Here is a 14,339-nt window from a genome sequence, read left to right as displayed (position 1 = left end):
GAGAGAGAGAGAGAGAGAGAGAGAGAGAGAGAGAGAGATCTGTCTCTTGGGGCTTCGAAGAGAGTTGCCCATGTGTGCTCATTCTTTTTATCAGAGCTCTAAATCACCCATCGACATTTAGCCGAGGACTGCCATTACGCCTCATGCATGTCCCGAGGCACCCACGCAGTCCCTCCAGCAGGGTCCAAGGCAGCAAAGAGAAGCCTGGTTGTACATGGGATGTAGTCTTGGATCTCTTTATGATGAAGAAGGCAGTGCCTCTGTGGGTGAACAAACCTGAATAAACTTAAGTCCTGGAAGGAGAATGTAATTAATGTGGGGTGGGGGAGCCTCAATATCCCTTTCCAGCTGGAAGCACAATTCCAGGGGGCTGTGAGGTTGTGGCCCCCCAGAAGCAGGCACTGACCCCCTCTGAGCTGGATTTCTAAGGCTTTCATGCTACTTGTAGGAGAGAGCAAGCGTGGTGTGAGGGAAAGCCTTGTGTGGCATTGCTGCCCTTGTCAGACACAATGGCCCCTAGAGGCTCTGGACAGGATCACAAATGAAGGTCCCTGTCTGAATTAGGTGGTCTCTGAGTTTGGAGGCTGTTTACAGATAACAGTGGGGCCCTGAGGTGAGAGCACTGTGTGTGGGGGGGGGCAAAGGGTCGCACTTTAAATGCCAGCTTGCTACTTACTGCCTGGGCAACCTTAAGCAAATCATCTGACTTAGAACTGGAAGGGCCCTCAAAGGTCAAGTCCAATTCCTTCATTTTACAGATGAGGAAACTGAGGCCCAGAATGGGTGGATAAGTGACCTCTTTAAGGTCACACATCCAGGAAATGTCTGAGGGGGGATTTGAACTCAATTCTTTCAGACTGCAAGACTAGCACTCTCTCCTCTGCACCTTTTAGGGGTTTGGCCTAGATGACTAATAAGAACCCTTTCAACTCTGCATCTCTGGAGTCGGTGTCTGTGATCCTAAGTCCCCATTTTTCCCTGGGCCTACATTCTCCTAGAAAATGAGAAAGGATTGATCGAGATGCTAGCTCTGGGTGTATGATCCTATGGGTCTGAATCACAAAACCTCCCTGAACCTCAGTCTCTTCCTCTGTAAAATCAGGGGGTTTGAATGGATGACCTTGAAAGTCCACCCCCTTCCAGGTTAAACTCTGTGACCCCCCAAGACCTTCTTCTTACCATACTCTAAACAAGTCAATGAGTCAATAAGCATTTATCAGGCATACACTCACTGTATGCCAGGTCCTGCCCTCATCACTGAGGCTTTTGAGCATATGACAGCTGTCCCAGAGTCCCAGGAAGCCCTAACACTGTCCCAGAAAGTCCCCCACAGTCTAGAATGGGGTGTTCACATGTTCCCTCTTCATTAGCAACAAATGTGTGTCTGCCGAGGGGAAAACAAGGAAGCAAGACGTCCAGTGAGTGTGCTGTTCTTCTCTTTTAGGTGGCCCGGCTGCTGCAGCCATCAGTGATCTGGATTGGAGACACTGAAAAAACCTTCTACAAAAAAGTTCCAAAGATTGAAAAGGAGGTGATGGCCTTTCTTAGTTGTGCATCTTCCCCCAGTCCCCAGCGAGGTGTTCTCAAGTACCATATGAACCTCTAGTCTCCTTTTCTGTCAGGGTCTGGGGGTGGGGGTGGGATCTGGGAGTGGCAACATCTCAGGAGAAGGCCTAGCTGGCTTTGAGGCAAGCTGTAGGAAACTAGGGTCATGGAAAAGCAGCCTAAGCCTGATACCGTGGAAGGGATCCTGCCTGTAGAGTCAGAGGACCTGGGCTGAAGCTTCTGGCACTGTATGACCTTGGGTAAGTCTCTTCTCTCTGGCCTCTGCTTCCTCCTCTGCCAAATGAAAGGGCTGGACTAGAGCTGATAAGAACTAGCATTTACATCTTGCTTTAAAGCCTGCAAAGTGCTCAACAGATGGCAGCTCATTGAATGACCTCTAAGATGCCTTCTAGCCCCAAATCCATGGATGTGTGATCTAAATAACCCTTGGGGGGGGGGGGAGGCGAAGAGTGAGCAAGCCCTTTGGTGAGCTCTCTCATGGGCTTGAGGAGAGGAGCATCGAGTCAGCGTTTATTAGGATGAGGGCGTCATTTGTTAGTAATAATAAGTGCTGTAATCCCTGGCCCTGGGAACAAAGCCTCTCCATCCCCGGCGGAATGCCCTGTCTGCAGGGGCACCTCCAGGGAGCCTCGCTTCAATTGCTTCCTTCCTCCTTTTCTCTCCTTTTGCAGCCCCCCATGGTCCCTGTAACTTCCCCCTGCCAATCACCAGTAGATTTCCCACAAGTTGGGTTTTTTTTTTGTTATTTTTTAAAGGCAGCTCCCCATGATTGTTATTCTGAATCAATTTGCACCACAGCAAATAGTGGTTAGCTGGGAATTTCTGATTAAATTCATAAGGGTTTTAATCACTGTGTGCTCTTATGTTTTATACATCACTTTGAGCAGGGAGGGATGATTTGGATAAAGAGGGAAAGAGCCATCCTTTCTTCTCCTAAATGATCCCTGATTGCCCTATCATTTCAGAAACTGTTTAGAAGCCTTGTTTATTACTTGACCTGGGAATGGCAATTGGCTCCCTCTCGTGGCTGAGTGCTCGGTTTAAAGGAGCTCATTCCCATGTTTCTGAAATGCTCAGGGCAACAATGATAAAGAGTAATTCAAATCAGTCCCCATGCCTCCTGCCTCTGGTGGGCCAGGAGCTGTCCTAGGTGCTGAGGAGCGGCTGGAGCACTTCGGAGATGGCAGGTTTGAGCCATTTTGCCTATCCGCATCCGGGAGAGGTGTTAATGTTTCCGCAAAAAGAGGGTCTGAATCTGGAGTGAGAGGGCCTGAGTTCGGTGCTGGTTCTATCAGTCAGCAGCTCTGGGCCTTAAAAATGAAAGGTTTGGACTCGGTGACCTCTGAGGTGTCTTCCAGATCTACAGCTATGGTCCTTGAGAGGTGAATTCAAAATGCTTAAAGGATTGTCCTTTTGAGGAGAGAATTAACATTTCTCTTGGCCCCAAAGGGCAAAACTATGATCAATGGGGGGTATGCTGGGTAGTACACCAGCCTTGGAGTCACGAAGGTTTGAGTTCAAATCTAGCCTCAGACACTCAGCTGTAATCCTGGGCAAATCACTTAATTAATTTGCCTTAGTTCCCTCATCTATAAAAGGAGGGTAATAATAGGACCTGCCTCCCAGGGCGGTTGTGAGGATAAAATGAGAAACTATATGTAAAGTCTTTTGTAAAACTTCAAGGGATATGTAATTGCCAAGTCTTATTATGATCATTGAGGAGAAGTAGAAAACAAACCAATTTAGTGTGAATGTCGGGAAAATCTTCCTAACAATGAGAGCTGTCCCACAGAGGAATGGGCTGCACTCAGCGAGAGAGGCTGGGCTCTCCTTCATGGAGTTCTTCCAGCAGGAGCTGCCTGGCCGCCTGTTGGGGATGCTGTGGAAGGGGTTCCTGGTGGAGGACAGGTTGGACTGGAAGCCCCAGAGGCCCCTGCTCTGCAGTCTGGGAGCTCAGTCCCCCTCCCCTTCTGGGAGCTGGTCACAGGTTGTCAGATGCCAAATGCTGCAAGCCAATCTGTGCCTGCATTTTACACCCCATTACACTCCATGACTTCATCTACCAAAAGCCATCCCAACATCACAGCTTCTGTGTGCCATGCAGCAAGAGGACAGCTGCGCTGGCCATCATCATCATTGGGAACTAATGGCACTAAAGCAAATTGAAATTGCCTTGTGAAGGCTCGCCCTCATTAGCAGTAGGCCACACTCACATGGCGGGCCAGCTCTGGGGCAATGACTTGAGAAGTTGCCCAGAAGTAGTGATAAGGAGGATGGAGGGGACATCAACCAAGTGTATAACATGCCTGTGGCCACAAAAATAGTAGATGGCTCCAATCAAAATCGGGAAGAGTCCAAGTATGGGAGGGCCACCAATGGAACCCACCTTTCATTTCCTATTCCCTTACTAATGGGAGTATTCACACACACACACACACACACACACACACACACACACACACACACATACCCATTCAAACACAAATACACAGACACACCATTAAAAAGACTTTGACTCTGGACACTTAACCAGTAGCAGTGTTAATGACCCAAAAGGTTCACATAGCAGCCTGAGGATTTAAAAAATTCTCTATCAGAGACCAGAGTGGAGGGACTGGGAAAGTTCTTCATACCAAGCCACCTATACTCAAAGTCCTTATGGTGATTTTGTATTGTGGTCATCCCATCCACATGTCTCTGGAATCTGTGATCTTGTTAGGAAGGTAGATAAATGGAAATGGATGAATTGATAGATAGGTAGATAGATGATAGATAGATAGATAGATAGATAGATAGATAGATAGATAGATAGATAGATAGATAGATAGATGATAGATAGATGATAGATAGATAGATAGATAGATAGATAGATAGATAGATAGATATTTAACTAATCTACAACCTCTCTCTGAAAAGGAGGTTAGAATAGTTACCATAAACAAATGGATCACTGAGGCAAAAATGATATGTTGTTGGAAGTCTGATGCAGACCCTACAGCCAGCTATGTCTTCTTATTCTGGAGGCAAGTTCTAGGACACCCAGATTGAGCTGGAAAAGTCTCAGCTGGTCCATGAGTGATGGTAATAGGTACCTACAGCATTGAGGTTTCCTCTAAACCATAGGAACATGCCCTTTAAATTGATTTGGTTTCCTTAGAGACTGGGCATGGAACAGTAGAAATAATGAAAGATTTGAAATCATGGATTCAAATCCCCAAAACTCCTTGTGACCTTGAGCAAGATGCTGCTTCCTCAGCTTCCTCATCTATAAAATAAAGAATTTTGGCTAGACCATCCTTCCAGTTCTAAATATATATATCCCAGCACTTCAAGCTTCCTGAATTTCTGGAGTTGAGTGAAAACCAAGCAGGCCTACTTAGGAGAATTAGGGTTCAAGGAAGTCAAGTCCTTTTTGCAAGGGAATTCCCTCACTCCATGGCATTAGAGACAGAGTGGAGATCAATTGTCTCATGGTGGCTGATAGATGATGCAGTGAGTGTGTAAAACACTGGACTGAGAAACACTAGATCTGAGTTTGAATATCAGTTTTACCACTTCCTACTAGTGTGACCTTTGGCAAATGACTTGGTTTAGACTCTTTGAGGACTCTTTCAGCTCCAGTTCTTGGCCACAAAGTGGGATTCACATCTGGCTAGAAGGCACCTTGAGAAGCATTTAGCCCAATGCTCTCATTCTACAGATGAGGAGAGCAAGACTCAGAGGGAGAAAGAATCCATCCCATTGTCAGCCTTCTAGTCAATGCCAGAGCCAGGATTAGGAGCTGGGATCTCCTGTCTACACTGTCCCAGTGTGTCAGCCTCTCAAACATCAGAAATGAGTGTATTGAGAAGTACTTTCTGCTGCATTCAGAAAACAGCCACACCTTGGTTTAATCACAACTTCAGAACTGTCCAAATCAATGTAACAGCACAAAACAGCAAAGTTGAGCTCCTGTGCTTCCACTGTGTCTTTAAGAGCAAGGCTGGGAGGGTAAGCCATCACTCGTTTGTCGATACTGGCTCAGGTGCCAGCTCAAATCCTATCTACCAAGTGCTATCCAAGTATAAAATTAGTGTTGTTTGCATTATTTAATTTATTCGAATAAAAATGAATGAGCCAATTACATTATAATGTAATCCAAGAGATCGGCTGAAAAGGTAACCAATGATTGCTCTGTGGGGGTACTCATTTCTTTCTGCTGAAGAATAGCAGAAATTACATTAGAACATCTTGGTAAATGAGTTGCTCTCACCTTCCCGAGCCCTGCTGGGGCTGCAGGGGAAGCCCAGTGGTTGTACTGGGAGGGGACTGAGCCCATCTTCGCCACTGGGTCACTAAGAAGTCTTCAGCCTCTGGGGCATTCAATTTCTCCACCCAGAACTAAGGGTCAGTGCTTTGTTCTGGGAGAGAGACCCTTGAGCCTGCTGAAGTGGCCCATGCACAGTAAAGGAATCTGTGATTGATTTTGTCATCCAAGCCTGGGCTCTGGTTCCTCGCTCTATGGAGTGGACAAAGCTTCAAATTGATATGCCTCCAAATCATAGTAGAAATATTCATCATAGGAGGCTATCAAATGAAATCAGTCAGAAATGGAGGTTTTTAAGGGCCAAATGCCAAAATGTGGGATCTTACTCATCAGAGCACCTTGACTATATTTCTGGTATACATCCCCTTCTCTCTGTTCCCACAGCCACCATTCCATTTCAGGGCCTCATTGGCTCTTACCAGGACCATTGCTGTAGACTTCTGGTTGGTCTCTCCCCCATCCCAATCCATCCTCTCTACTCTGCCAAAGTCATTTTGCTAAAACATCAGCATCATTCTTTTGTCTCCCAAATCAGTAAGGCCCATGGCTCTGTCCTGCCTCCAGGATCTGATTGGCAGTCCCAACCCTTCAGAACCTGGCCCTTCCTACCTTCCAAGTCTGCTATACTTCACTCCCATCCAATCAGCCATGATCCAGCTATACCAGGCTACTTTCTGGTCCTCGTATACAATATGCCACCTTCCACCTCACTAGCTTGTTTCTTGCTTCCTGGTACACACATATGCATGAATTGACTCTTTCTAGAATCTGAGCAGTGAGTTTCTCCCTGAAAGAGACCAATGAAGACAGTTTGTGTAGACTGCGCCTAGAAAGTACCTCCTCAAAACTATGAAGGCTCCACATGTACAAAGCTGATATGATGGAAAACTGACCTTTTAAATGTATAGATGGTAATCAGTTGAGTAAATCAACCACCCAACTACCCCACCCCAATTAAAGTAATTAACAAGATGCTACTTCCTGAAACCCTTACTCAGGGGAAGCACCTCTATTGAATCATTCAACCAAAGACTTTAGACCAGGCACAAAAAGCCCTTGAAAGCCATTGGATGAAATGGGGTGATGTAACACAGGAAGTACATTCAAACTGGTCAAAGAGACTTGGCTATGCCCTTTGGGGCTGGTCTGCGAGGATGGAGCTGAGTGAACATCAAGACTTCTGTCAGCTTAGTGGTAGAAGCCAAGCCAAGCCCCTAAGTGAACATCAAGACTTCTGTCAGCTTAGTGGTAGAAGCCAGCCAAGCCCCTGGAAAGGAATCCCTTGGGAGGGAGGAGAGGAGAGTCTGTTGGCCACCTGCCCCACTGCACCCCTCAGGCTGTCTAGCACAGAGGAAAACCCTGGAAACTTTAGAGGGACTAAGGATTTGCAGTGTTTATTGGTGTCTTCAGAACAACAATGACTGGTAGAATTGTCTGCCTTGGGAGCCAAGGACATGTATGGATGGTACCATGTATGTTTATAGGGCTGTTAATGAATCATAGCTCATAGAACTGTAAGACAGCTCAGAGACCTTATAGGCCTACTCCCTCATGTGACAGGCCCATAAAGGTGAAAGAACTTACCCAAGGTCATAAGATCATAGACCTAAGACTGTATAGAGGCCACCTGGTCCAGCCCTTCATTTTGCAGCAAGGAAACTGAATTTCAGAGATGTTCAGTAATTTGTCCAAGGTCACACAGGTAGTAAATGGCAGAGGAAGGATTTGATCCATTTATCACTTATGTAATTTTTTCATTTAATTTTTATTTGATTTTTTCTCAATTACATGTAAACACAAAGGTTGACATTCTTTTTTTTTTACTTTTTCTCTCCCCTTCCTGTCTCCAAGCACTTTGATTTGATTAAACATGTATCACTTTTATGATTTAAAACTACAAGGTAATTTGAATATCCTCTGGCCTGATCCCCTTGTTTTCAAAATGAAGGGTCATGTCATAATGTAAACCTCTTGAGGGCAGGGCAGCTATCTCTGATTACTTCCAGAGATGGGGCATAGACATGTTGGATGAGAACCCCAAACACATTGCAGGGGCATATGCTCTATTCTTCTGAAGACATGACAAAAGGAAAAAGAAAGTTTTATCACTCTGTTCATTTACTTTTTCTTTCCTCTTCTGTCTTGTATTATTCTCCTATTTCTCATCATCACCCTTTGCTTCAACTCAACATGTGTATTAAGTGCCTACTGTGTGCAAGCCAGGGTGGCATAGCAGAGAGGGAACTAGACTTGGAGTCCAGCAGACTTGGGTTTAAGTCTCAGCTCTGACTTGTACTGACTATGTGACTCTGGACAAGTCGATTTACCTCTTATTTCCCCAGACAACTCTTGAAGGTTCTAGAAAAGGTGTTAAAATGCATTAGGAGAGGGAGTTTACTTATCAGATTACCCTATACTGAAGAAAACACATGTCTGGTCCCACCCACCACCCCCCCCAAAAAAAAACTGTATAAATTACAAGGATAGTTGGTAGGGATAGAGAGTCCAGACACAGATCCTGGTCAAAATGAGTTTACATTCTATTGCAAGTGAAGGATATCAGAACTTCTAGGTGCCCTTAGGAACTTATCTTCAGCTCCTTGAGTTAGAACACACCACCTTGTTTGGGGATATCATCAAAGGCTGGGGTCCAAACCCCAATGGCAGGAGTGACAATTTTGACCCCATGAAGATCTATCTTCTGGCCTAGCCAAATCCCACTAACAACCTCCTGACTTATCACTAAGCTTTGGTCTTATAAGGAAATGGGGTGGTCACTTAGGATAGGATTTCATGGCTCTTGGCCTTGAAGGTCACCTGGGATGCACCAACCTTGTTGGCAAGGTAACCATGAATACCACCTGACTGGGTCCAAGGACGATGCAGACCCCAGATGCCACGATGGCAGTGATGAATGTCTCAGAAGAGCATTACCACCCACTCCTTGGGCTACTGGATCATTTCTCTGTATGTAGCATGCATAGAAGTTTGCCTTAGCAAGGACCTTGGAAGCTGCCCAGTCCAGTCCATGGCCAAAGTGGAATACTGGCTACCACATATCCAACAAACTTTGAGACTTCTAGGAGCCAAGATGGCTGAGTAAGCAGTAAATTACCATGACCCTCTAATGATCACCTCCACAAAAACATGAGCTAGCACCCCAAAAAATCCTGGAATAGCAGAATCAGCAAAAGATGGGGTGAAACAACCTTTTAGCGCAATAAACCTTGAAGATCTGTTTCACTTGGGCAAAAGGGGAACACAGTCCAGGACAGGAAGCATTACAGCAAGCCCCATCTCAGCAAACCAGCAGGAAATCCTGAGTCCCAGTGTGGTGGAGCAGATAAATGCCAACACCACAAACCCCAAGTGCCTCAGCATAGTCAGGAGAATGGGCAGACTCCAGCTCTGAGAACTGCCACATGATTCAACATAGCCCTGAGCAAACAGGCAGCTGCCAGCAGTCAGATCACCATTTACTTTAGCATAGCCCTGAGGAAACACAGAAACACTCCACTAACCTCAGCACACACCAGACACCAACACTAAGACACCAGCTCAGCACCAGGTAAACTGGCAGACCCTTATGGCCTCCAGCAGTACTGGCCACCACCCACCCCACCCCTTCAGCACAGCACTAGACATGAGGGTCCTCCGTGGGCCTCAGGGCAACATCAGTGCAGCACCATGTAAACAACCAGGGTCTATTGTCTCTGGCACAAGAAGCCTAAAATAGTGCCCCTTTCATCCCAGGAGCAGAGCTCAAATTTAAAAGAAAGAGAAAAGACCGAAAAAGATGCAAAAACACAACAAAAAATAATTTGACAATAGAAAGTTATTATGGTGACAAGGAAGATCAAGATGCAAACTCAGAAGATGACAGCAATGTCAAAACAAATAATGGGCAAAGCCTCAAAGAAAAACAGGAAGTGGTCTCATGCCCAGAAAGAACTCATGGAAGAGCTCAAAAAGGACCTTAAAAATCATATAAGAGAGGTAGAAGAAAGACCGGGAAAAGAAATGGGAGAGATGCAAGAAAATCATGAAAAAAGAGACAACAGCTTGGAAAAAGAGAACAACCACTTACAAAGGAGAATTGGCCAAATGGACAAAGAGAAAAAATGCCCCTGAAGAAACCAATGCCTTAAAATGGACAGTTGGCCAAATAGAAAAGGATGTACAAAAGCTAACTCAGGAAAACAACTCTTTAAGTTAGAATTGAGAATGGAAGCTAATGACTCTATGAACCATCAAGAATCAGTCAAGAGAATTCAAAAGAATAAAAAATGAAGAAACTATAAATATATCATCGGAAAAAAGCAACCGATCTGGAAAATAGATCCAGGACAGACAATGTCAGAATCATTAGACTACCTGGAAGCCATAATCAAAAGGAGGACCTGGACAGCATCTTTCAAGAAATTATCAAGGAAAACTGCCCTGATATACTGGAACCAGAGGTCAAAATAGGCATTGAAAGAATCCACTGATTATCTAAGGAAAGAGATCCCAAAATAAAAATTCCAAGGAACATTATAGTCAAATTTCAGAACTATCAGGTCAAGGGAAAAATACTGCAAGTGACCAGAAAGAAACAATTCAAATATCAGCAAGCCACAATCACAATTGCACAGGATTTGGCAGCTGTAATATTAAAGGATCAAATGCCATAGAACATAATATTCCAGAAGGCAAGGAAGCGAGGACTGCAACCAAGAATCACCTACCGATAGAAATTAAGCATAATACTTCAAGGAGAAAAATTATCATTCAATGAAATAGATGAATTTCAAGTTTTCAATAAAGAGAAGACTAGATTTGAACAAAAAATGTAATCTCCAATATCAAGAACCAATAGAAGCCAAAAAAGGGAAAGGAAAACATAAAGGATTCAATGGAGCTGAATTGTTTACATCCCTACAGGGGAAGATGATAGTTAAAATTGTTTTTTTTTTAATTTTTTGTCTAGATTTTTTAAATTAAATTTTATATTTATTTTTTGTTTACATCATTCATTTCCACAAGATTTTGACTTACAAGTTTTCTCCCCATTTTTTCACTACCCACTACCCCAAAACAGCTATCCAACTGTATACCCATACCCCAATCTGCTCTCTCCTATATCCTCCTATATCCCCCCTCCAACATTCCAGTAATGCAAAATGGATCTCTATACCCCAGTGCCTGTATATCTTATTTCCCAGTTGCAAGTAAAATTATAATTATATATGTTTTTTAAACATTTGATTTTAAAACTTTGAATTCCAGATTCTTTCCCTTCCTCCCTCGTCACCCACCCTTACTGAGAAGATGGGCAGTTCAATAGATGTTGTATATGTGTAGCTACACAAAACATTTCCATAGTGGATATATTGTGAAAGACTGACTGTATTTCCCTCCATCCTATCCTGCCCCCCACTTGTTCTATTCTCTACTTTGACCCTGTCCCTTTTCAAAAGTGTGTGCTTCTAACTTCCCTTCCCCCCAACCTGCCCTCCCCTCCATCATCCCCCCTCTTATCCCCTTCCTCCCTACTCTCCTGTAGGGTGAATTACCATATTTGGTGTGTATGTCATTCCCTACCTAAGCCAAATTCAATGAGAGTAAGGTTGACCCATTCCCTTTTGCCTTCCTCTTCTTCCCCTCCATTGTAACAGTTTTCCCTTACCTCTTCTATAGGAGATAATTTGCCCCAGTCTGTCTCTCCCCATCTCCTCTCATTACATACCTCCTTCACCTCTAAATTTCACCTTTTAAGTATCATCCCTTCCTATTCAATTGGTCCTGTGCCTTCTGTCTATGTATACCTGTACACATATATACACACACTTACATATGTATTCATATACCCATATACCCTCCTATATAGACATATATATGTATGTATACATATACACACACACATTTATATTCCCTTCAACTATTCTCATACTGAGAAAAGTTTCATAAGTTACAATTATTGTTTTTCCATGTAGGAATGTAAAATAGTTCAACTTTGATAAGTTCCTTATGATTTCTTCTCCGTTTACCTTCTCATGCTTCTCTTGCTTCTTGTATCTGAATGTCAAATTTTCCAAACTCTGGCTTTTTCATCAAGAATATTTGAAAGTCCTCTATTTCATTGCTTGACCATATTTTCCCCTGAAACATGATACCCACTTTTGCTGGGTAGGGATTCTTGGTTTTAATCCCAGCTCCTTTGACCTCCAGAATATCATATTCCAAGCGATCCCTCAATGTAGAAGCTGCCAGATCCTGTGTTATCCTGATTGTGTTTCCACAGTATTCAAATTGTTTATTCTCGGCTGCTTGTAATATTTTCTCCTTCATCTGGGAACTCCGGAACCTGGCTATAATATTCCTAGGAGTTTTCTTTTTGGGATCTTTTTCAAGAGATGGTCAGTGGGTTCTTTCAACCTCATTTTGCTTTCTGGTTCTAAGACATCAGGGCAATTCTCCTTGAGAATTTCTTGAAGGATGATTTCTAGGTTCTTTTTTGGTCATGGCTTTCAGGTAGTCCAATAATTTTTAAATTGTCTCTCCTGGATCTATTTTCCAGGTCAGTGGTTTTTCCAATGAGATAATTCACATTCTATTTTTTCATTTGTTTGAATCTATTTAATAGTATCTTGATTTTAAAAAAATAGTATCTTGATTTCTCATAAAGTCACTAGCTTCCATTTGCTCCAATCTAATTCTGAAGGAATTATTCTCTTTAGTGAGCTTTTGAGATTCTTTTTTCCATCAGGAAAATTCAGCTTTTTAAGGCATTCTTCTCCTCATTGGCTTTTTGATCTTCTTTTGCCATTTGAGTTAGTTTATTTTTAAGGTGTTACTTTTTTCAGTCAGGTTGTTGCCTCTCTTTTCATGATTTTCTTGCATCATTCTCATTTCTCTTCCCAATTTTTCCTCCACTTCTCTTATTTGGTTTTCAAAATCCTTCTTAAGCTCCTCTATGGCCTGTAAGCAGTTCATATTTTTTCTTGAAAGCTTTTGGTACAGGAGTTCTGACTTCGTTGTCTTCCTCCTGTTCCATGCTTTGATCCTTTTTGTCCCCAAGAAAGGAATCTAAGGTTTGACTGCTGTGCTTGTGTTGCTTCCTTTGCTTGCTCATGTTGCCCCTCAATTACTTGACTTTTGAGCTTTTTGCCACAGTAGAACTCTGCTTACAGAGGGGAGAGGCTTGTCCCAAATCTCTGGGGGTTTTGATTAGTTGGCTACGCTCTTTGAAGCCTCCACCAGCTCTGGCACCTGGTCACACACCCCAGAACCTCCACCCTAGACAGCAATCCAGCTCCAAGCAGGTTAAAGCAAGAGCAATTACCCCCTCAGAATGGTTGCTTGGTCCCTCTACAATCTAGAGGCCAGGAACTCTGAAGCAGCCATGCTCCTGTGGCTGCCACTTCTCCTTCTGGGGTCAGAGGCCGGACCACACTCCCGGACTCTCTGTTTTCAAAGTCTACACTGATCTCTCACTTTGTCTTTGGCATTTCTGGGTTGATAATTCTGGAAATGGCCACAGATTCTGGTGATCTACTCTCCCAACGTCCCTCTAGCCATGGCTGGTCAAAGCCTCCCTAGGGCTAAAACCACAGGCTCACACAGGGCTGGGCTATACTCCCAGCAGGCTGCGATGAATCCTTCTTGTCCACCTTCTGGGCTGTCTTCAGCAGGAGATTTGTTTCTCTTTGTAACTTTGTGGGTTCTGTAGTCCTAAAGTTTGTTTAGAGTCATTTTTATAGGTATTTGAGGTGGTTATGGGGGAGTGCATGGAGTTTTCCTGCTTCTATGCTGCCATCTTGGCTCCACCCCATAGTTAAAATTCTTAAAAATTGCACCACTACTAGTACAGCTAAAAGGAATATTCATAGACAGAGAATACGAGTATAAGGTGAAGGAATGATATAAAGAAACAAAGGAAAAGAAAGAAGACTACACTGGGTACAGAAGGAATGGGGTAAATTATTTCACATGAAGAGGTGAAAAAAAAAACCTATTACAGTGTAAGGAAAGGGAAGGATGGGTGATAGGCATCGCTCGAACCTTACTCTCATCAGTATTGACTCAAAGAGAGAATAATATAAACAATCAGTTGTGTATAGAAATCTATCTTACCCAAAAAGAAAGTAGAAGGGGAATAAATTAGGAGGGGATGGGGACTGAAGGAAGAGAGGGCAGAGAAGGAGAGGCAGTAGAGAGAAGCAAAACATTGTTGAGGAAGGAAAGGGTGAAAGGAGAAAGAGAACAGAAGAAAAAGTAGTCCTAAAAAACAGATTAAGTTAGTAGAGTGGATAAAAAACCAGAATCCTGGGGCAGCTAGGTGGCACAGTGAATAGAGGATGGACCCTGGAGTCAGGAGGACCTGAGTTTCTATCCGGCCTCAGATGCTTGTCACTTAACTAGCTGTGTGACCTTGGACAAGTCACTTAACCCCAATTGCCTTGCCTTTTCCCACCTCCCCCAAAAA

General features: G+C 43.7%; 1 protein-coding gene across 1 annotated transcript in view; it reads left to right on the top strand.

The window, feature by feature from the left end:
* Nucleotides 1-14,339, top strand: part of IQCA1 (IQ motif containing with AAA domain 1) — a 247,156-nt gene that overhangs the window by 212,275 nt on the left and 20,542 nt on the right. The window contains exon 16 of the mRNA XM_069103144.1: nt 1,445-1,531. Coding sequence (XP_068959245.1) covers nt 1,445-1,531 — 87 coding nt within the window. The remainder of the gene's footprint in view (nt 1-1,444; nt 1,532-14,339) is intronic.

The sequence above is a fragment of the Petaurus breviceps genome, unplaced genomic scaffold (assembly GCF_028583685.1).
Source record: "Petaurus breviceps papuanus isolate PSGF00001 unplaced genomic scaffold, PetGlider_PUasm1.0 567, whole genome shotgun sequence".
Lineage (NCBI taxonomy): Eukaryota > Metazoa > Chordata > Mammalia > Diprotodontia > Petauridae > Petaurus > Petaurus breviceps.
The sequence above is the reverse complement of the archived record's forward strand: the minus strand, read 5'-3'. Positions and strand labels throughout refer to the sequence as shown.